Source organism: Sander vitreus, chromosome 15 (assembly GCF_031162955.1).
Source record: "Sander vitreus isolate 19-12246 chromosome 15, sanVit1, whole genome shotgun sequence".
In the NCBI taxonomy this organism is placed as follows: Eukaryota; Metazoa; Chordata; class Actinopteri; order Perciformes; family Percidae; genus Sander; species Sander vitreus.
The window spans coordinates 24,753,344-24,777,439 of record NC_135869.1 but is presented as its reverse complement, the minus strand read 5'-3'; the positions used below and the strand labels follow the sequence as shown (position 1 = coordinate 24,777,439).

Below are 24,096 nucleotides of genomic sequence, written 5' to 3'. Positions count from 1 at the left end.
TTGAGTAGGTGTGTCTGTGTTTTTTATACGTTTTATACAGTCATCCCTGTATCTGTAAGTGTATTTATTTTATTTTATTTTATTATTATGTGGCTAATGCGCAATATGTACAGCACTTTGGTCAGTGCAAGCTGTGTTTAAAATATAAAAAATAAACTTTACTTACTTACATACTCATCACTCTTATCTCATCTTGAGGTAGGAGAAGAAATCCTTCACAGATTTTAAAGTGCATAAATAAATGCACCCACACGATATTGTTGCGGCCACGCGATAGCACCAATGATTACAGTTTGGTATAGCCTAAACAAAAGGGATATGTTTAGTCTAACCAATAATCTTTTTAGTGGTATTTTATCTCTAACATAATCCTCCTCTTGTTTGTTTATTGTTAAGCAACAGGCAAACAACATGTAAGGTGGCAAATCACACTTTATTTCAGCATTTCCAAAGAAATCCAAAGTGTGAACCACAAGGGCGCAGTGTGTGTTGTGGTCTCATGGTTGGTAAGCAGGGCCTTTTTCCTTTTTCATTTCCGTCAGTGTCTTGTCCAGCTTCTGGTTCACGATGTTTCTCTCTGTCCACTGGACTGCAGACACGCCACAGAAACGCAAGTCACAAACAAAAAAAGATATACAAAAAGCACATCGGAAACAGATGGACCAGAACAATAATTAGAGAGAGATGGAGGAATAGGAGTAAAGAGAGAGTACATACCCATTTCATCTGTCTTGTGGCCGTACCAGAGATGGGGGTCGGGAGGCCAGGCAGTCGGAGGGTGGCTGATGTAAGAGTCCCTGGAGAGGGATTTCCATGTTAAAGGAGCACATAGAGACAGAGAGTTCAGTGGGTTCAATTAAAGATGGGAAAGTGAAGAAAAAGTGGGAAAAATTAAACAGAACTTACTAAGAATGTACTGCCATCATGACAACTATGAGTCTGCACTTAGGCACATATACCTTGAGCTAAATGCTATCGTCAGCATGCTAACATGCTCAATATGCCAAAGCTAACATGCTCATGTTCAGCAGGTATAACATTTACCATGTCTGTGCCATCTTAGTTTGACATGTTAACATTTGCTCATTCAAATTGAACACAACGTTTGCTGAGGCTGACGGGGAGGTCAGTGTTTTGCAGGTCATAAACGAAAGTATTGAGAAGACTATTATTTTTGAATTGATGATAGTGTTAGATGAAACGTTAAAGTTGTTAAAAGTCAAAAAGTTTGTTCTGATCTCAAATGGTGGAAGAAGAGTGAGTACGCCAGTTAATTCAGGATTTTGGGGCCAAACATTAAAGGATGGCTTAATGGTTTAGATATAGCCTGTTTATACTGTATACATATATATATTGTATTTTTCAATGTTGTCAAGTATTGTTGAATGTAACTGAGGTCATGATTATGAGCTATTTTGAATTCATGAGCCAAGTCAAAATATAGCAGAAGACATCAGCCACTTAACGCAGAGATGAGGACTCGAGTCTGAGACTCGGACTCGAGTCGCACAAACAGCTGACTTCAGACTCGACCCAAAAGACTTCAGACTCGAGCTTCGAGACTCGTCAACGACCTGTTTTCATGAAATTATTGCTTTTTAAATCAAAATGTATTCATGTATTTCTATTTTCTTTTATTGGCGCATATACGTTGGGGAAACGTATGACGAGCTGCATGTCCCCTGCCCTTTGCCATAATGTGCAATGTAACGCATGCGTCATGCCTTATGTGCGCGCACTCACATAAAAAAAAATACATGGACATGGCGACACCAAGTCCTCCCAGAGTTGTGCCTTTTGTCATTAGTTTTGCTTTCAATAACTTGGTAAACAGTGGCAGTAAGCTAACAGCTACATGCAAGGTGTGTGGCACCAAGATAAATGATGCCGGATCAACAACGTCGAACTTCATCAGGCATCTCAAAACGCACCTAAATAGGTCAGTCACTCACACACTAATGTGAAAAGAGACGTTACATTTAGCATATATCGTCACAGGTAACAAGCTAACCATCGCAAAGTGTTGTGCTAATGCTGGGAACAGGCAGATTGTATCTTTATCGTTGTATCCATATGATGTGACAGACTTAGGTTAATATTTCACCAGGTCAGAGGTCTAGAGGGATGTGTTAAGTTAACATAAAGTTATCCTACAACTGATTTTAATACTGTGCTGTCTGGATGGTAGCTACAGGACATGCTTTGAATTCATAAGATTTAACAAGGGACAGATCAGATGGCCAGAGACTTGAGACTTGACTTGAACTTCCAAAAAATGACTTTTGAACATCTCTGACTTCACGTGCACCTTGCTGTAATAACTGCATTGTTGAAACCTGAGGATGTCTTGTGTTTTATTAAACACAAAAACAATTCTAAAAGAGAGGAGTACATCATCTTTTTTTTCCCTACACTGTTTAGTTGTGGCAATACAGATTTTAAAGACTATGTAGCTTAACTTTTGCTGAACTGATATGGGCTAAATCGTAGCGTAACAGCAGCACAAGTAGAGAATCATTAGGCTAACTGGCTCGTCAGTTATATAGCAGCATCTAGCTAAAGCTTGCTAACATTAGCCACCATAAGCTACTGCACTGGTCATACCAAGTAAGTCTAAAGCAACAAAACCTCTGAGGGCATTGAATTGAGAATGGGTGTTTTTGTTGTTGTTAATTTAACTTTTTATGAGGAGGAAAAAATTGTTATTTCTTCTTTTAAAAGTTACATTTTATTGATTTCTTTTTTTTTTTTGTAAGATTATTTTCTGGGCACTTCTAGGCCTTTATTTGACAGGACAGCTGAAGACATGAAAGAGGAGAGAGAGGGGGGAATGACATGCAGCAAAGGGCTGCAGGTCGGGGCCGAACCCGGGGCCGCTGCATCGAGGAGTAAACTTCTACACGTGGGTGCCCGCTCTACCAACTGAGCTATCCGAGCACCCACATATCAAACGCTTCATTTCCTGCATTCTGGTGATTTTGTTTTTTGCAAGAATGCTTGCCTTTTCTGCATCCAGTTATGGTGCAAATGTAGTTATTTATTTATGTAAAGGAAATTATTGTTAGATATTTGGGGTTGCACTGGCCAGTTTAGATTTAGATTATGTTTGAACATAACAAACATGGCATACAACAGCACGAGTAATTTAGTGTGTCCCAAACAGTGCACATGGCAACATTCACAGCTGAATAATTCAGCAGGATAAGACAGATCATGTTTGGGCTACTCAGAATTCCCTTGATTTGCTATCAATGTTGTCCATGTGGCCTTTGCCTTTAAAATAATGTTAATGTCATGTTAACCTAACAACATATTGACAGCATGAGTACTGAATAACTGGTTAATATCACAGAAGCTGTACTTTGGACAGCTGAAGACGTACTGTGCACCACTCACACCCATGGTAGTTTGCATATAGAAGGAGGCTTTTTATAGAACTAAACGTACTAAAAAGAGACTGGACATTGATTTACAGACCTGGAAATATGTTGGTACGAAGACAGCAGCCCAGGCTGTGATAGCTGCACAGAAAGGCTGGTCCAGGATCAACATGCTGAGGCAGTGACAGGGACGGCATCTGAGGGCTTTCTACTGCCCTCACCTACAGCACAGCATGTTCCGAGAAAATCATAAGTAACAACAACAACGACACATGGTTAACACGCAGCAGCAAAAAAAGAGAAAACAAACCCCAATGTTCTCACCTCTGTCTTTGCTGGTTTTGTGCCTTTTTGGCCAATTGAGATCATACCGAGATAATACACCGCGGGAGAGGAGAGTCGCACAAAAAGGTGTTAAATTTCTCAAGAATGTCATGCAAGACACCCAAGATCAGGTTTCATCTCTGGACATGAAAACAAAACACACAAAAAGTGACATTTTAAGAGAAATGTTTAGCTAACATCCTCGTTGTACCTTAAAAAATAAAGATAGTACGCACATTTATTATGCACAATCATGTTATCTTCTATTCAGAGCGTTTTGTTTTGATGAAGAGCACAAAAACCAAGAACAATTGGAAGGAGAATGGTTTGTTAAATAATGTGCAGGATGAAAAAACTCTTAAAATCTCTTTAAATGCAGACTTATAAGTCACCAAGGTTAAAAAAAAAATAAATAAATAAAAAAAAAAAGCTTCCTTTGATACCCTACCAGTGAAAACTGTAATGCCAAGGGTTTGCAAATGCACACATTCTTGGCCACTGCATGCAGATCTATTTCTTATATCATAAATTGCATTTCATTTAATTCATTTTATCAGTTTTCCAGACCACTCCCAAACTCAAAAACAAACTTTTGTCTCTTTTGGGAAAGCAAAGCCCCAGACTCCCCTGTAATTCAGATCCTGGACATAGAAACTCCAGTTATGTTAGAAATTCACAGGAAAAGAAAACCCCAAAACATTTCTTTTATTCAACTTTATTTCACAATTTTATGCCATTTATTGTGTTCTTTGTTATAATACCACACACAAATGTCAACTGGCTAAAACAATATAAAACATAACTTCCACAATTTGTCATTATTTATATTATGTACATGCACTCATATATTTAGAGGCAAAAAAATCTCAGGCCTGCGCTTACTCTCAAGTGCACTTCCACATGTATTCCTTGCTGGTTGAGAGGCCATTCCAATGAGGATCCTTCAGCTTCTGTTTGCCAGATCGACTTGAACATTTAATAGCTTCATGATTTATACAGGTTTGTATTCATTTTGTGAGCACTGTGGGAGAAAAAAAAAACCCAAAAGTGATGGTATGCTATGTCTAACTGATTGAGTGCCAAAAACAAACACACACAGCAAAAGTTTTTGTCACAATGCAACTTCTCTATCTTACAACACAACTTTCTCCTCTATCTCATATTGTAGCGCTTTTGGAAGCAAATGACAAACTGTGCATGAAGTTCAACACTGAAACTGTAACTGACAAATAGTTTTACTCCCAGTTGGATTCACAAGAAGAATCTGAACACTCATGGCGTGTTCCCACCCAGGCATTTTCGCCCGAATTCGGCGACATGATTCCATACAGAGTCAACGCAAAGACGCAAACCTACGGCCTTTAAAGGAACAAACTGGAACTGTCTGTTGGCACCCAGAGCTCTATAGTACCTCATTATTTGTATAGAGAACGGACAAGAAAGAAGCGTTCTTGGGGAAAAGTAAGCAAGGAAAGTTGGACTACCTGGTAAGCTCTACACCGGCACGAGTAAAGCGAGTAAACACTAACGATCCCAATATGATTCTGCGATTAAAGTAATGTGAAACATCGCTTCGCCTGGGTGTGAACACACTGTAAGCTTATCTTAGCTCCGCTGTAATAAAAGATTATTTTAAAGCAAAGCCCTGGCTCATGTGCCCCATTTATCCATTGTAACTCTTCCCTTCTCTGAGGTGGTTTCGCTAACAACCAATATAAAAAGTGCCAGGATTGTCTTTTACCTGAAGTAAAGCGACTTGACAGTGTTCTTTTGATGCCTTTCTGGGAACTCAAATGTGAGGGATATGTGATGGGAACAAAAACAAGGGATCCGGAGAACAACGAGCAAGGTTGGGTCTATTCTGATGCCGATTCTGCTTATCGATTCATGATTCCGATTATTTGAGGGGCGGGGTGTATTTTTTATTTTTTTTAAACTTTTACCCAATTTCATATTCATTCATATTCATAGCATTACTACACCTGCTTTTCTCTCCGAGACTTTGCTCCCCTCTGCCCGTGTCTGTCAGAACGCTGCACAGAAACAGACACAGGCAGGCTTGCTTACTTCATACATGAGGTGGTGGTCAATAAAAACAACACACGAGTCGAAATGCAAAAGAACATTCACTGCGTCTTGGAGGAAGAAAAAAAACAACATATAACTGGGTTGAGAATGATGATGATGATGATGTGTGTTGTGTGTGTGAGAGAGAGAGAGAGAGAGAGGGGGGCTGTGCCGAGCACGATCACCTCGGAGTGGAGTAGAAATGCTTGCAACTCTTCCCAATACTGTCTAAACAACACAAAATGTATCGCTTTGCACAGCGTCGTCTAGTCCGGGAAGAGAGCCAATGTGTAGTTGTTTAGGAACGGATAAGCAGAACCTGACTTTTTATAAACACAAATGACAACGGAAGAACTGACTTCCCTTGTGTGTCTGACTGCTTTGTCCCAGTTCATGGAGTCATGAAACACTATCTACAATACTTCTGGGGTTTGATAAAAACAAAAAACTGGAAGTGTAAGAATAAACTAAACCTCCTCCTCTGCCACAACCGACTGAACTACACACAGAGTGGTTTGGACTTCTTATCTCTACAGCTCTGTTGATAAATTATAATGACTTACAAAATTAATGGGAGGCATGAGTGAGCTTAGCAGCCCTTATGACAAAACTGGAGATATGAATTATACAAGAGTTACAAAAAGCAAAGGTTGTGTTGACAGCAGAGTTCTAGGATCACCAGCTATGCATTAAAAATGCATGAATATTTCTTATTGAACGTTTAAAAACTCTCTCTTTTCACCTGTGTAATAGGATAATACTCAAAACTGGATTCTTATTGGAGTGGTCCATCAGGTGCTGCCTGCCTCCTGTTTGTAACCTCCAGCAGTCCGTCCAGGCTGCTCAGGCGGGAAAGAGGCCAGCTCTCCTCTCTATGTGGGGGCAAACTTCTTGGCCTGTGCCCTTACCCGCTTCTCATAGTCCATCCTGTTCTGACTGAAACACAAAAGAGAGAAAAGACATTTTAAATCATGCTAATATACAATGCAAATTTATTTACATTGTAGTAGAGTTTCCATTTCCAAGATAACGTATCAGTGCTAAAAAACAAGAAACATTTCGCTCATCTTTTGTGTTATGACTTGCCTTCAGTCTCAAAAGGTCTGGGACTTGACTTAAGGCTGGACAATACATCGATAGTATAACGATATCGTAATATGAGACTAGATATCGTAATATGGCATAAGTGTTGTCTTTTCCTGGTTTTAAAGGCTGCATTACAGTAAAGTGATGTCATTTTCTGGACTGACCAGACTGTTCTAGCTGTTCTATTATTTGCCCTTTCCCCACTTAGACATTATGTCAAACGTCTAAGTGTGAAGATATTCTGTTGAAGCACCAATTGTCAACCCTAGAATATCGCCGCAATATCGATAGAGGTATTTGGTCAAGAATATCGTGATATCTGATTTTCTCCCTATCGCCCAGCCCTAACATGACTTATCTTAGGGGACGAGTACTGCCCTGAAAAGTCATGACCTTTGTAGGGCAGTACCGAATGTCATTTATTTATTTATTTTTTTCACATTTAAAAGCTTTTACTGAGGTTTTTGACTGAAGCTTCGAACGTCTGTCGTCATATTTTGGCGACAATGGGGTTTTTTTCCTCATCAAAGCAGCCACACTTACCAGTAAATTGTGTACGCCTCTGCTTGTGCTGGGTCTTGAATGTTGGGCTCATTCAGCAGCTCCTGGATACCCAACAGGATCTGAAAACACAGTCAACAATCCTCCAGTCAGAGTGCAGATAGTCTGTGTGATAGTCTGTTTATTTGAAACCTCACTAGCCGTGCATTCATTTCTTCACAGCACTTCCCCTCCTGGATCCACACAGTACCACAGTTGCATATAGCCTGATGGTAAACAGGTTAAAAAGTATATTATGTTGATACGTTAAGCTCACGAGACGAGGAGAGACACGAGATTGGGTTCACGAGAACGAGACAAGATTTTAACACTATTTATATATAATAATAAAAAAAACTTCAATTAAGAAATGTGACTGAAATAATAGTCTTCACTAACGTAACCAAGCGTTTCATTGCAGCAGTAAACAAGGAAGTAGGCTGCTCTTGTATTGATTCATGACCATTTTAAGACGAGGGGAGAACATTTCTCTTTGTTTAATATCATTAAAAGTAAAGTTTGCGTGAGTCAGCGCCACACTAAACTGCACGCTGCAGAGAGAGAGAGAGAGAGAGAGCGAGAGAGAGCGAGAGAGAGCGAGAGAGAGCGAGAGAGAGCGAGAGAGCGAGCGAGAGAGAGCGAGAGAGCGAGCGAGCGAGAGAGAGAGAGAGAGAGAGAGAGAGAGAGAGAGAGCGAGAGAGCGAGCGAGCGAGCGAGAGCGCGAGAGAGAGAGAGAGCGAGCGAGCGAGAGCGCGAGAGAGAGAGAGAGCGAGCGCGAGAGAGAGAGAGCGCGAGAGAGAGAGCGAGAGAGAGCGAGACCTCTAATGCTGGGTTCTACCGGCAGATTTTTACAATTGCAACTCCGCTACCGCTCTGCAATAGTGAACTCAGAGTCAACTTTGGCGAACGGGCTCTTGGATCTAGAGGTCCAAGCCAGACTCATCTTCAAGCCAGATGTATTATAAGACCAACCAGGCCAGACTCCGTCTTCTAGCTGCTGCTCTGCAGTCTGGTCACGTTTTAATCTCGAGAGATCTCGTCACACCTCTAATGTTTAGTCGAAGAGAGACTGTGCAGTGTTCCGACCTGTTTGATGGTGATGGCAGGCCTCCAGTCTTTGTCCTCCTCCAGGATGGACAGACACACTGTGCCAGATGGGTAGACATTTGGGTGGAATATTGGTGGCTCAAACTTGCCTGAGTGAAAAGAAAGTGAGAATTGTGAAGCTTGAAGAGAGACTAACATGGGACAACTGAAGATTTTAATGACATAGTACAATAGTCATTGTAGAAAAAAAGCCTGTCATTATCCGAAGTCAATGTCTCTAAAACACAAAAAGGATCTGTGAAAGTGCTGTCGGTTTGGATCCCCCCCGTGACAAAACGGTGCAATCTTCCTCACATCTATCTGCCAACTCAACACTGATCAAATAATGTCTTTGTTCAACAACTGATCTGAATATCCAACACTTTAGTAATGGGAACGTTGATATTTTACTAGAGACGTAGCACAGTAAAGCTGTCATTAAAGAATGGATAAGTAGCACTGCACCATCACACTCTGATGTAATCAGCAGCATTTAACTCTACCATACAGGGTATTATACACGTTCTATGCGATTTGAGCATGCAAAATACTATGTTTTTAAAATTCAAAGCACCAACAACCCAGGAAATTGTGGGATAGACTCCTTGACACCAAACATGTCCAGCTCAACGTGTACAATTTCAGCTGGCCTAGAAAACCGTTTATAGAATATTTGAACTTTAAAAAATAGCTTTGAAAGACATTCATATAAATGAATTTCCTTTTTGCATGCGTCACAAAAATATATACTGTATATTTACAGTTTTCTTCCCCCCCCCCGATTGCTAAACGACAGTGGTCACGACTGAAGCCACGCGCAAAACAGTCACCTGAGCTAAACAGTTCACAAAACTCATTCCGAACAACTTTTCACGCGTCTCAAAACAGGCTCAGCGCTGTCACTCAGAGTAAAAACACTAGCATCAAACACCAATACAGAAATTCCAAATGTTTAATCTTTACAGTTTGAATAATTTGAGGGACTTCACAAAAATCATTTTCTAAACTTACATTGTGTAATGTTTTGAGTTGATTCTTAGAAAAAAAGCCCTTTTGTTCTTTCACAAATATGTGCTCATTCATGTGTTATATAATTACTTCCACCAACTAACCAAAGGATTCTCGTAAGCGTAGAATCTGACATTCAGAATCATTCAGAATACAGATGAGCGAGTCGCTCGAATGACGGCCGCCATGTAGCGCCTCCATCTTTAAAATACATTAGCCAAAGAGGGACATACTACAAGCCTTTCGCGCTTTTAAACTCAGTGGCACCGTGACGAATGGCAGGGGGACGATTACTCGCCAGGGAAGTGAAAAAGAGAATTAAAACGAGAACACGACAGGCAAAGCAACAAGACCAATCGGAGTGGCTAGAACAGCTGCGTGTAAAACGATGGAGAGACTAAGAGCTAATTTCAGGTTTGTCCACCGTAGGAGTTGAAACGCGCTCGTACACACACACACACACACACACACACACACACTATGTGTTCACTAACTAGTCTAAAACAAGACACCTGCTTAGGCTTTCGGCTGAAATTGCAATCAGCAGTGTTTGATAGGCACCAGACTGAAATCTCTTCTGTTCTGAATGTGTGGTTAACAGTTTTGACAGCAGTGTGTTAGCATTTGAAGAAAGTGCTGTAAGTCCAGTGTCCAGTCTGTGCAGGTTGTGGTTAAAGCCATGGTATAAGTGTGTAGAGTTTTGAAAACTGTTGTGAACAAACTAGAGTTTGGTCCACATGAACTGCTGCTGTGCAGACTGTAAGAGTTTTGCACGTGTGGCTCCAGTTGTGCCCACTGCCGTTTAGCAATCGAAAAAAAAAAAAAAAAGAGGTCTTCTTTTGCTCAGGGTTCATCATTTACACAAGGGACTTTGTTGCCAAAACTTCTATTTCCTGACCTTTTCTCTTTTATTTTGAATATACAGCTTCATGTCAGTGTCTCCCCTTTAACATAGAATCAGACTATGTACCAGGTGTGAAGTGGTACTTACATTTGGGTGGTGAGGAAGGGTAGTCATCTTTGAACAGCATTCTGAGTTTGTAGAGTCCTCCCTCCCACAAGGTCTAATGAAAGAATATGGAAATAATAACTGCTTAAGTAAATACAAAACGATATGAAACAACTGCAAACGACCTACCAAAAGACAAGATACAAGAATAACCTTAGAGACGTTGGCATATTTCCATGAAATTTGCCTTTCTCTGTAGGATGACCCAAGCTATTTTGGTTTTGGAGGAAGGACTTGGAAGTGTCTTTTAAACTATTTCCAAAACTTTTTTCTAGTGCAAGGTTTAAAAGATAAAATGAGCTTCATGTATTACAATTTCTTGCTCATAGAATAGATCGTTATTGTTTTTTGCCTAAAACAATGGAAATAGTTCAGTAGCTCTTTAGCATTGTGCAACACAAAAGTACAAGTAAATAAGTAAGTAGTAATGAAAGTTCAATAAGAAAATCTAATTCAAGTAAATAAGTAAATAGAGAATAAAGGCAAATAAAAAGGAAAGCAAAATATAGACAAACTATAAAAACAAGCTAAAGTGACAAATGGTGGTATACCCAATACTGCAATATGTGTTCAATATGATAGTAAAGTGCATAATCAGTGTGTGTATGTGTGTGTAAAGGTACATCATCTTTGTCACAGAGTTCCTCAGTAACACTGTGGAAAGGTGAGTAGGCCTGGCTATTGGCCAAAATAATATATAAAATATAATATAATATAGTATAGAAACTTCTCCAGTCAAACAATACCTGCATTCAATCCTTTTTGTACCCAGATAGTAAAGTGCATAATGAGTGAGTGAGTGAGTGAGTGAGTGAGTGAGTATGTGTTAGTCAGTCACAGTCTTTGTCTTTGTCTTGTCTTTTGCAGTGGGGGGTGAACAGAGGTTACAGCTCTTGGATAGCTAGCTTTCTTTTGTAGTCGCTAATTGTAATCACTTACAATAATTCTTCATGCCATATGATGTGGTTATTATTACAAATGCATGAGACAGATATTAAAGCATGAGCTGTAATGTGTGTTGTTTAACATGCAGAAAGACCAATACCATAATAAAAGAACAATCCTGTAACAATCTGCCATTAATACAGTGATTCTGAATGCAAGTGTGAAAGCTGCTGGTCATTCTGGAGTCCACTTTGATTTGCAACTGTAGCTAACTTACTCCTTTCTTCCCAGGAATGGCACACTCCCAGTTCATCAGATTCATGGTCCCATCAGGATTCTTCGTGGGCACAGCAACAAAACCCTGTGTGGTTAACAACAAACACAGAACATCACTGAGCGCTTGTTAACTAAACTGTAACCTGCTTTGTGTCAGTAGCTGTAATGCACGTTTGGAAATAAACCTATGAAATGTCAGAAACGGGGCAAAGAGTCGATATTGAATGGGGATCAAGGGGCTGCTGCTTACAAACGGATGGTCTTTCCTCCAGGCTTTGCGTTCCTGGGACAGTCTGCTAAGAGCGATGCCAGACATTACTGCTCATCAACGCCTCCCTGTGGAAAAACAACCCCATAACAGATTAATTATTCAATTAATACTATCCACAGACTAGTAACGTAGTCCATATGGTTTCTTCTGAACATCGCAGAAGACGTTAACGTTAGCTACATGTTGGCCATTTACGAGATATCATCGACACAGATTTTTTGGTTTATAAGACAAGATAAAGTACAAGGTAACGTTACATTTAGTCACTGTAATTCCCTAAACAGGAGGAAAAAAATATACATCTACATCACTAACAATTGATACACGGCATCATTTTAATTGAACTTACCTCTTATTTTGTTTGGCTAGCTAAATATCAGAATTTACGTTACGTGGGTTTGAAAACGTTAGCTAGCTTGGTTGCTTTGCTAACGCTACTGGTGTTGACGGCGACCGAAAAAAACACACCCTTCGACGTTATAAAACAAAACTACTGGGATAGTTAGGGCGTAAATGACCAAACCAAAGGAAGCTTCGATTTTATCAACATCCCAAAAACAATCTAATCGACATATATTGGTGTTATTTTTGTTATTTGACCACAGTTGTGTAAAACAATGTGACTCGTAACACCGTTTCGACAGCTAGCCTATCGCAAGAAAGGACCCCAATTTGTTTATTTCGTAAGGACCTTCAGGCAGTTTTCGGGACATTCGAGTGACACACGTCAGAGACGGTCGGCCATCTTTGTTGTGGCATTTGTTTTGGGTAGTTCAGGACTTTGGATGATTCAATCATTTTGAATCAAGCCCCCTTAATGAATCTCCTTTCACTCCCTGTTTCTTATTAGTTTAGAAACGAAAGGGGCTGTACTCAATATTGAGAATATATATAGCCTACAAAACAAATATTTGCTATGTAAAAATATAGTGGAGTAATGACATGCTGAGCAGAGAAAAAGCAGGCCCCCAGGAAGTGCGCCGGACGTTGAGGCTAATTTGACATAATGGCCAAACGGTGGAATTACAACTTCTGTGTCCATCACGTGATGCCATGGGTCCCAAAAAGTGTCTGTAACTCAATGGATCATTTTTTTCAAGCGTCACAACCCCCATGAAATGATTTGTTTCACTATCAGAATTTTAGCCATTTCGTCTAAAGCGGTGCAAGATTAAATCGTTTGATCCCCTTTCTAGTTAGCCAAAGCGCTAAACCAGACGTAGCCGGCTCGGCTTCACAAATGTTTGATCTTAAAGGCATACTACGTAACTTGTCCCTCTTCAGTCCCCCTACAGGTTGTCTCATTAGAACTACAGCCACACGAGCTGTAATTCCAATAAGACAACCTGTAGGGGGACCGACGAGGGAAAAGTTACATAGTATGCCTTTAAGTTATGTCTAATATAGAATGCAAAAATTATCAGTCAAAATAATACTGCAGCAGTATGTTTGCCAATCACCTTGCCATGTATCTGCAGGCCTTATGCACTTCCACCATTCAATAGTTTTATTTTGCTAAGTTTCTGTTTGTGAGTGTATATAATGGGTTGATGTAAACTTCACAAATTTGGGTTCAGTGCTTATATTATTTTAATGTTAACATATGATTACTGAAAGTTTATACTATCAAGCTATTCATATGTTAAGTGACCAATGCATCAGTGGATGAAGGTCAGAAGTTAAATAGACACTGATGAAGCTGCTGTCCATTACAGAGAGTGAGGTTTGATTTACTTAAAGGAATACATACCTCTGCAGATACAGTAGGCAAAGTCCACAGCTCCAGAAGAATTGTTCAAAAAGAGTTGTTCGTTTCTGTTTTGCCCAGTGGTAACGCTCTTTTGTTCTCTTTTTTCTTTTCACCCCAATGGAACATTGCAACAGCTGACATCATAAACCATGATTATGATAACTCATTATTTGCAATGTTTAACAGTTTAAAGATTACAATGCCAAACTGTCCGTTACAAAAGACGATAATGCAGGTTGGAATAAGTCCACACCTTTCACAGCAATCTTAAGCCACTCTCAAAATGGGACCTCTTTAAAATGTTGTTTCCACATTAGTACACATTTCTGGTTGCATAGGAGTTAAACTGTTTCTGTTCATTGTACAGTTGCACATAGTACCACGATGGTATAACAAAAACTAAAATACATAAACTTTGTTAAAAAAATAAAAAAAATCGGGCATATTGCCAGACACCTCAAATCAAGCAGGAACCAGACTGAACTGGTTTTGATTTTCTTTGCGTCAGCATCCCAATTTTTTTTTTAAACCTGTTGTATGAAAGCTGCAGTCTTTTTGTGGGCCTATTATCATGCTTCATTTTTTAAATTTATTTTTTGGATTCACACCAAGTTACATTTTAGTAACTTTGCAACAATTAAAATGTTTTAATGTGGAAAAACAATAGCAAAATATTTGGACTTACATTAAAATAAGCATAAGACTGGAAGAAAAAGAAAATGGTTTCCTATAATCCCATGGATTGTGAAGGATCAAGACTTCAATCCATATTTGTCCTTCTGTCTTCCATGGCCCTCTAACAACGCTAAATATTTACTTAGCTGGTTAATGAATAAAGGAGTTTTTCCGACCATGTCATGAGCTAGACATATTTTAAAGGGATACAAAGATATGACACTGAACCCATATGTAGCATAACAAAACAAGGACCACGCCATTTATTTTAACAAAATAATTCATCTATATCCACATGACCTCCTCCTACGAAGAAGTGCACTTCTTCCAAGAATCAAACGTCCCCTATCTTAATGCCTTCTTGGAAAAGAGTCCCAAAACTGGACCATTTTAAACATGTTGAGACATAAAAGTGACAAACAAAACCCTCATGTAATTTCAGAATATTGTAAAGCTTTCTAAAATATGCAACATTTCTTATTAAAGTCAGATAATCTGCATAAGTAAAAGAGATTTTCATTACAATTTTCTGACAGCTGCTAAAACTTGCAACTGTTAGTGATTACATTTCATAATAAGTTCACTGTGTGCAGCCTTATGCAGCATGTACTATCTCCTCAGTATAAGTAGAGAGTACACTATGATATTAGTTCTATAGTGTTGATCTATCACTGTTGTTGGCAGCAAACACACTGCTTTTTTCTTGTAAAAGCAGCATCACATCCTTGCTTGTAGTAGTAGTCCACTGCCTTTCGTCTTTCATTTACACCTTCTTTTCCTCTCCCTCTGAGATGATAAGCTCTGCAGATGCCCTTTTAAACCATTCAGACCAGGAGCCGTCATAAACACAGACCCCAGGGTGTCCGAGCAGGTGAGCGGCCAGAACAACGTGACACGCTGTGACACCGGACCCACAGGAAGCCCAGAGTGGTTGCTTCAGGTCTACCCCGGCCTCTCTGAACAGTTTGGACAGGCCCTCAGTTCCCAGCTCCTTTCCAGAAGCATCCAAGAACGAACTGAACGGCATGTTGATTGAACCGGGGAAATGGCCTGGCAGCGTGTCTGCGGCGATGAGACAGAGGAGAAACAATGTGAAATTTTAGGGCAATTATGACAATTAAAAAAATATATATATAAAATAAAATAAAAAAACACCCCTTAAGGTTCACTTACTAGTTTTATTCTTCTTCTGGAGCTTTCAGCCACATTTAATGGCCTTCAGATGGAGTTTGCTTTGTTGTCATGGATATGGTTCAGTTGTATCTATGTCAATTAAACCATCTACAACTGAGCAAACTCCATCTGCTGATGAAGACCATGATATGTGGCAGAAAGCCCTGGAAGAAATATAATAAGTGGACCTTATTTGTTTATTTTATTTTAGTCAAACTACTAGTACTTCCAGCTTAACATTGTGCTTGATGGAACGGTTACTGCATTAATAACTTTTTGATTAATCACAAGACCATAACATGTCAACAATAATGACAAATTATATTCATAACATATAAGAATCATCATGTATGGGCTACTAAACTAAATTTGTAACCAGAAATAGCTTAATTCATTGCTAAAACCTGCAGAATAGAAATGTATTATTGTCATGCAACTTTCTAAGCTGTGCACTTTTTTTTTTAAAATCCTGCCCACTGAAAACTTTTTGGTTTAGAATATCCTTCTCACCGTCTCTGGGCTCTGGCTCAGTTCCCCTGAACCTTCCTGCTGACCTGGCATCCACAACCTGGACATGCTTGGTCCCGATGTTCTCCAGCACGTCTTCATAGCTCTTCACCCACGACTGATTTAAAGTCGCCTTGAACCCTGTACACTCGGGCTTGGAGTAGTCAGCTGTCACCGGATAGCCGTCAGCCAGCCAGTTCCTCATGCCCCCGTCCAGCACCGACACCAAACTGTGTCCGAACAGCCGGAACATCCACCACACCCGGGGAGCGCAGAACGACCCAAAGTCGCTAGTGTCATACACAACTACGTGCGTGTTGTTCCCGATGCCCAGATCTCCTACATACTGTGAGAAGTGGCTGGAAGTTGGCAGCATGTGATCAAACGCAGAGTTCTTGTCACAGCAGTCGTCTAGGTCAAAGAACGAGGAGCCCGGTATGTGCTTTTGCAAAAATTCAGCTCTCGGGTCCCGCTTCGTTTTCGGGAGGTACCATGAAGCATCGAGAATGCGAAGCTTGGGCCCGACGAGGTTATTTCTGACAGCATCTGCCAGCCACTTACAGGACACCAGAGCACGGGTCTGTGCCGCCATGACGAGGCGCGTAGATAGGCTAATGCAAGCTCCGAACGCTAGAGGGAAATGTGACTGTGCTCTTAAAGGACAACATGGAAATGAAACAGTGGCAAATAAAACGTAGATATTCAGAAATGTAGGCCTACAACAATAAAAGCAGCTTTTTGTATGTAGACTGCAACCATAAGTTAGGCTAAATAAAAAAGAGCCACACATTATGTGTTTTAATAAGCAGAAGACATTGTGAACACAAAAAAATGGATTGTAAATCACATATCAAAACTCATTTGAGCAAATATATTTACCTGATTTAAGGTGCTTTTTTAAAGGTAGTTTAACGACAAACTGGACTTACTGTACCAAGTCTTCCAAGAACCATCTTTTTAAAGCGCACTTCCTCTGAAGCACCAGCAGGGTGTACCGTGTGGATTCTTCAAAAGCCCAAAGAGGCCAGGGGCAAGAGGAGAAGAAAGCTTTTCAGATACAAAATTGGAATTATTTCAACCCAAAATGGAGGAAGTGGACTCGCGTTAAAACTGCATAAAGGGGGGCTACAAGTCCGTGTTTTATCAAGACACTAGAGTTTGTTTTATATTGTTAATATTACTGTTCATTTTCAAGAGACTAAAACAACATTTAATATGTGCAGAAGCTCTTCCCACAAGAGAAGAGAAATGGAAATGGAGGAGTCAAAAGAGAGGGAAGGCCGAGTGTGGTGTAGACAGACACAAATGAGTTGAACTGGAGATTTATATTTTCACATTATAACCCATTTCAGTTTTATATGGTCACCTTGGGAAGGAATTGCTGTTTTTTATGAAGTTACATACTAGTAGCATATGTATGACAAGCATGTCACATTTTCTCTCTCTCAGCATGTAAATCAGTATTATCACAGAGACTAATCTGTGTCGATTCAGTTACAAAATATCCTTTTTACATTGTAGGCTCTCATTCTGAGGGACTGAAGAGGAGAGTTACTGTAGGTTAGGCTGTAATTACCAAAATTAGAAGTAGGCCTACATAAAGACTGCAGACATCAGAGCCTTAATAGGAGCCCTAACAATATACCTGTGACCTTTAAACAACTAAAGAGTTAGAGAGAGTTCAGTTTTACGAGTGTAGTGTCTACTACTCTGAATATTATTGTCAAAGCTTATGAGAAAATTTTTGAAACTTTAGTCACATTTTATTTTGTATACTGTTGTATTCTAAAATCCAAAGTTACCTATTCTAGAAACATTTAGTTAAAATTGGCTCCAGATAGCAATGACAGAACTTAATTAAATTGATTGATTTTTATTGATGATTTCATTACAGTACTACCAACACAACACACAAATACAATATACATCATTTGACAGTTCACACACTAGTCATGCATCTGATCTCAAAGCATACAAAACATGTTCCTCTGTTGTAAAGCTATAGACAATTTGCATTTGTATTTCATTTGATCTGTAGTATTTGACAAAAACAGCAACAATCACCCAAATAGGCATTTGAACAAAGATAAGAAAACTAAAAGAAATAAGAGAAACAAAAATCCACATTCACCTTTAATCTTTTCTTGTAAAATTATTTTAGTCATTTCTGCTTAGTAGCAATTGTGATTTGTGATTAAATCTTTAGTTTGTTCTACCCTGAACTTCCCAAAACCTAACGTGTATCATTTCACATATATCACATCCAAGGACTCAAAGATCTGGTGTGCTTTTGATCAGGGCATGTACTTCATTCCTTTCATCCTAGGAATGATATGTATGTCTCTGATGTCATCATGGTGAAGCAGCCAACACAAGTAGCGCTCCGTCCCCATGGAGGTGGGCAGAGGGTCATCACAAGACAGAAGAGCTCTCTTAAACTGCTCCGTCACCCAGTTTTCTTGGCCTGAAGCAATGGCTGCCAATTTTTGCTGGGCCTCTTGAAGGATCTCCCTCTGCTGTTCCAATGTACTTTTGAACTCTGGGTAAAGGTCTGGACCTAAAGTGAGCTGCAAGACACGGCTCACCTCTTGCAAGGTAGCATCCAACTCTGGAACAGGGTAGTCGAGAAGGGTCATCCTGTTGATATTGGAGATGCTTTGGTGAAATAAAACGTGAGTAAGAAATCATTGAAGGTACTCCTTTTTAATGTCTTGTTATGCCTTTTTTTACTGTAAAGAAAGTACTTAGCAATAGATTTTACAAAATCATTTTGTCTGATGGCACTTCAGTGCAAGCAGTATTAAAACATTCTGACACCAGCCCAGTAACAATGGAGGCGTCAGTCACACAGGCCCTGCCTGGTTGCCGTATGCTGAGCACTCGTCTGGTTTGGATAAGCAAAGCAGCAAAGATTGACACTAGGACTGGCAGTCTAGTGTGACCATACATCATTATCATTCACTTAATTACTTACTTTGTGTTAAGCTGTGCAGTAGCAATATTGGTATTCAGTCAGGGTATCAGTCAAATAGACCAATCTCCAAAAGCTGTGACACCACCTGGGAAGATGTAATTTGATAAATAAAAATAAAAATAGATACCAATATATATATTGATACATCAACAAAATAATACAGACATAATTTCCCCAAATAGTGTGCTATGTCACACTTATTTACAATTATTAATGACAACGTGTCTTGTTTGTTCTATCAGCCAATGGATCGGACCTTGGACACAGTTTATTACACAACTCTGTATATATTTATTTGGGATTTTTTATTCCATTTTCATGATATACATTTCTTAGAGCTGTTACACACCAACCAGACGGCCAACCATCGGCAGAAAAGGCCGATCAGTCGGGTCCCCGAGGTCCAAAAAAATGCCTCAAAACACACTGAGGTGACGCTGACTTGAGCGTACGCTCTGCGCGTGCGCGAAACGTAATATGTCTCCATAGCAGCAGGCGGCACTTCTCTCTATTGTTTCCCAGAAAATTAAAACCGGCAGCTGATAGGACGAACGTGGGTCTTTTTTCTCCGGAAATTCACAGCCAGACTGTCATGGCGGCTTGTTCAGAATACGATCTCATATTGTACTAAAATAGTTCACCGAAACGTGTTTCTGAAAACATTTTAAGCGAGAAATAGGCCATAGAGTTGCTGTCAGATCGACAAAAGTCAGTTTAAAAGATTTTCGTCCCGACTGCCCTGTCTCCGACTGAGCATGTCGGGTCGGCCAAAATGAAGGCCGACAGCTCCTCCGACGGACGACGGCACGGAACACACCGAACAGACTCGAGTCACCGACCTCGCCAGACTGTCCGACGGCCGATAATCGGGTTGGTGTGTCAGGGCCCTCACAGTAAAACATCATGAGAAAAGAAAGCATTTAGCAAACTGTTCCACATGGAGCTGTAACAACAGGCACATTCTTCCAAAATTCTTAGAAATGACCAGAGCTTGCAATAAAATTAAACTTTCCTCCTTTCAGTCTCTGATTGGCTCTGCAAAGTAAATAATCTTTATAATTTTTGGTCTTTCTTATCAGCCAACAGGTTCTATCCATTGCATTTGACGATCCTCACATGTGCATATATGTGTGTGTGTTTTTTGTATAGTATTATTCGTTATTTTGTTTATATATGTAGCAACTTTTTATTTCCATATGTTATAACCAGAACATTTTAATATCCAATTTTGAAAAGCATCCCAAAAGGTCTTAGTTAATCTATGAGAAAAAAAAAGAAGATGTTTCAATGTCTGAGTTACAGAAAGTACAATATATACATAGTACAGTTTGAATAGTCAAATCCAAGTTAAACCTTTGATGCAAAAAGTCATTACACAAGTAAATCTTGTTCATCCTTTTTACGTGAACTTTAGATTTAGGTAGAACTGCAAAAGAAAAGTAACTAGTTCCTATCTTAACTATATAATTACTGGTTTATTCTTGGAACGTGTTTCCTCTTTAACACACACACACACACACACACACACACACACACACACACACACACACACACACACACACACACACACACAGTACACACGAGTTTAAAAGCACATCATCTTTGTTATAGAGTTGCTCAGTTACACCGTGGAAAGGTGAGACTACACTGTGATGAAGAAGAGCCTGAATTACAAGTGAGAAAAGAAATAGGGAAATTGCTTGAGGGGTGGTGGTTGCTAACTGGCAATGCGAGACTAAGGGCGTTTTCACACCTGAAAGTCCGAACCAAGGTTCATGTTTTTGTTACATTTTATACATTTGATCTGGTAAGTTTTGGCTTCACGCTGCAGTTATGAAAGCGCACTAAAGATCTATACGTGACAAAACTACGTCCTGCCGTCATCACATACGTGCGCTGCGTCTCCAGATACTTAGAATTGATTAGTTTGTAGACGCGCTTCCCCGTCCTCTCGTATCCTCTCTCTGTGTCGGAGTTTTTTTCAACTGACTGCTGCTCTCCCCTCTACTGCCGCGGCTCTTTTTGTTTTGTTGTGATGTTGAGAAGCAAGGCACGGGAACTTTCTTTCCGGAGCATTTATTCAGAGACAAACGGAAACCTACACTACATGTACTACCACTTAACAAATAAACTGCTGATGTATTCTCTGCTCTGATAGCCGACAGCCGTCTGCTCTGAGCGCTGACACCGTCACTCTCTCATGTAGCCTACACACTAAGCACCGAGCTATTCCTTAAAGGAGCTTCCCCGGTCTGGTAACACAAGGAGAGCCTGCCAGAGCTATTTGGTCCGAAAGTCCGAACCATCCAAAAAAAAATGCTTTGACTCTATAAACGAACCGGACCGAGACCACCTCTTTTTATCGGACCAAAATTTGGTCTTTTGATCCGGACCGTCCGGGGGAGGTCACCTGTAATTTTGGTTCGGATCAAACTGAAATGAGGTATGTGTGAAATGAGGTATGTGTGAAAACGCCCTAAATAAAACATAGTCTTTTTTATTTCTTTTTATATTTCTTACTGTTCTTTCTGTTTTTATTCTTTATATGTTTAGTGAGTGTTGTACTTTGAGAGCAAAGATTAACCAGAGTTAAATTCCTTGTTTGTTTACGCAAACCTGACCAATAAAGCTGATTCTGAGTCTGATCGGAGAAGTAATGACAGTTTACAGGGTTCCCCCCCCCCCGATTGCTTACATTAGTCATAACTGAAGTCATATTGTCAAAACAGAAGTCTATGTGAGTCATTTTGCTCTTCACACAAAATGCATTCAATGACCACATTCACCAAAATCCATGAACTTTTTTTCTGATTATACTCAACCACCTGCAAAACATTCTATATTGTTCAAATGCTAACATACTGTTTTCAAAACTGTTGAGAACGCAAAACAGAATGAAGGCAATTCATTTAAACTTCAAAGATAAAAGGTAATCATTATTGTAATGCTACTTGTTCTTAGTGTTTTTTAGGTCAGTGTGTTATGAGTAACGATGTATCCTTTCTGAATGACCGCTGTTGACCGTGTTTTGGTTGAACCATAAAAATTATTAGGTTGATAATAAAAATTATAAAAAATAAAATACATAAAATAAATATATACATATACATGTTATTTTTCACAAGAAAGAAGAGTGAAGTTTGAATAACAAAAACATACAATAACATAGAAAAAACCCCAATAAATCCAAGCAATAGAAATAAACTTACTTTTTTCTTTCGTGTCTCTGTCGGTGTAGCTTTGCCTGATGCCTGGTACTGCTGTCTTGTGTACATTCTATGAAGCTATATATACACACACACACACACACACACACACACACACACACACACACACACACACACACACACACATCATCTTTGTTATGGAGTTGCTCAGTTTCACCCCAATCTTATGTTTCTTTTTGCTTCCTTGTAAATCAGGTTCTTCCTCATTGCAGAACAGTCTCATCTTTAGGGCTTTGTAATAATAATAATAATAATAATAATAATGTATACTTTATTAATCCCACGAGGGGCGATTACAATGTTTTCACTCTGTTGTTATTACACACATTACACACAGGCCTGGATTACACACACATGCTCAGTACCTATACATGCACTAATGGAGAGATGTCAGAGTGAGGGAGCTGCCCATGGAAAGGCGCCCTGAGCAGTTGGGGGTTCGGTGCCTTGCTCAAGAGCACCTTGGCAGTGCCCAGGAGGTGAACTGGCACCTCTCCAGCTACCAGTCCACCAACATACCCTGGTATTCATTATAGATGATACACCATACGAATGCCTTTAAGGTGATACCGATGCCTCGGGAGTACTTCATTTGATACCCATCATGTGAATGGAAAAATGCAGTTGTGTAAAAAGCCACCACCACTCCTCCCCATCCAAATGATTTTAAAATAATGCATTTTAAAAAAGTGAAATTATTTAAACATTGTTACTAAATAACTGTCCCAAACTGTACAACTCCAACTTCACCGCACCACAGACTGCATGGGTTGCTGCTGCTGTTAGTGGCCAATCATACACACACACACACACACACACACACACACGTACGCACGCACGCACGCACGCACGCACGCACGCACACACACACCTCGAAGAGGAAACACAAGTTCCAAGAATTTACCAGTAGTTTTATATATAGTATATAATAATAATTTCATTATTTTGGCAAAATATTTTATAAACAAAGAACTGTTGTTACGTAATTTTGAAAAGTCCAACATCTGTATGAACATCTATGTACCTTTAGTCCTAAATGAGCACTTATTTTCTGTTGATGTAATCTGTGTTCTCTTGACTTTGACATGTGCGTTTCTGATTATTATAATTTTATTATATTATAAGTATCAGTATACCTAAGTTTTCCATTTGTCTTACTTCCAATTTAGGACAGCCATATATAAAGGTTTACTGCTTGACACAGTGGGCTCGGGTTCAACTCCGACCTGCGGCCCTTTACTGCATGTCATTCCCCCTCTCTCCCCTTTCATGTCTTCAGCTGTCCTGTCAAAAAAAAATAACCTTAAAAAAAATAAACAGCTGCAGTAAGTAAATTAATATCATTATGCACACTACTTTACTCTCCTGTAGTTTTTAGCTCCATGTTCAGATATGGTTGTGTTCACTGAGAGAGATGCACAAAGGCCAAAACATAAAAGAAAACAGATAATTGAGATGCTTTTACCACGACAGTACTCCCTGTTATGTATAGTATGTCTAAAAGTTGCCTTAAACATGATGATGGTGAGGGTGCTTTGGTGAAGTTGGACTGTGCAACAGACATGCAACTGTATGTGAAACCCACGAACAAACAGGGAAGAGACAGGCTGAGACAGGCTTAGAGAGAGAGAGAGAGACAGAGAGAGAGAGAGAGAGAGAGAGAGAGAGAGAGAGAGAGAGAGAGAGAGAGAGAGAGAGAGAGAGAGAGAGAGAGAGAGAGAGAGAGAGACAGAGAGAGAGAGAGAGAGAGAGACAGAGAGAGAGAGAGAGAGAGAGAGAGAGAGAGAGAGAGAGAGAGAGAGAGAGAGAGAGAGAGAGAGAGAGAGAGAGAGAGAGAGAGGCAAGACACTTAATTGCT

The 24,096-nt window shown here is 39.8% G+C and overlaps 2 protein-coding genes and 2 long non-coding RNA genes across 4 annotated transcripts; all 4 read right to left on the bottom strand.

Moving 5' to 3' along the window:
• Nucleotides 1-414: 414 nt before the first annotated feature.
• Nucleotides 415-3,775, bottom strand: LOC144530498 (uncharacterized). The gene is made up of 4 exons (XR_013503116.1): nt 3,705-3,775; nt 3,478-3,601; nt 718-797; nt 415-589 (listed from the first exon to the last, which is right to left on the bottom strand). It is a non-coding gene; the product is annotated as an uncharacterized LOC144530498 (long non-coding RNA).
• A 2,725-nt stretch (nt 3,776-6,500) lies between these two features.
• On the bottom strand, nt 6,501-12,608 carry LOC144530080 (SUMO-conjugating enzyme UBC9-like). Its single transcript, XM_078269489.1, has 7 exons — nt 12,282-12,608; nt 11,912-11,997; nt 11,663-11,746; nt 10,483-10,555; nt 8,484-8,593; nt 7,401-7,480; nt 6,501-6,707 (listed from the first exon to the last, which is right to left on the bottom strand). The coding sequence occupies exons 2-7, from the start codon at nt 11,975-11,977 to the stop codon at nt 6,644-6,646; spliced, it is 477 nt and encodes a 158-aa protein (XP_078125615.1). The 5' UTR covers nt 11,978-11,997; nt 12,282-12,608; the 3' UTR covers nt 6,501-6,643.
• A 1,984-nt stretch (nt 12,609-14,592) lies between these two features.
• Nucleotides 14,593-16,662, bottom strand: mpst (mercaptopyruvate sulfurtransferase). Its single transcript, XM_078270261.1, has 2 exons — nt 16,041-16,662; nt 14,593-15,419 (listed from the first exon to the last, which is right to left on the bottom strand). Exons 1-2 carry the CDS (start codon nt 16,627-16,629, stop codon nt 15,121-15,123), a joined length of 888 nt encoding a protein of 295 aa, XP_078126387.1. The 5' UTR covers nt 16,630-16,662; the 3' UTR covers nt 14,593-15,120.
• Nucleotides 16,663-17,912: 1,250 nt separating this feature from the next.
• LOC144530489 (uncharacterized) lies at nt 17,913-22,266 on the bottom strand. Its single transcript, XR_013503114.1, has 3 exons — nt 22,221-22,266; nt 19,012-19,096; nt 17,913-18,674 (listed from the first exon to the last, which is right to left on the bottom strand). It is a non-coding gene; the product is annotated as an uncharacterized LOC144530489 (long non-coding RNA).
• Nucleotides 22,267-24,096: the final 1,830 nt, after the last annotated feature.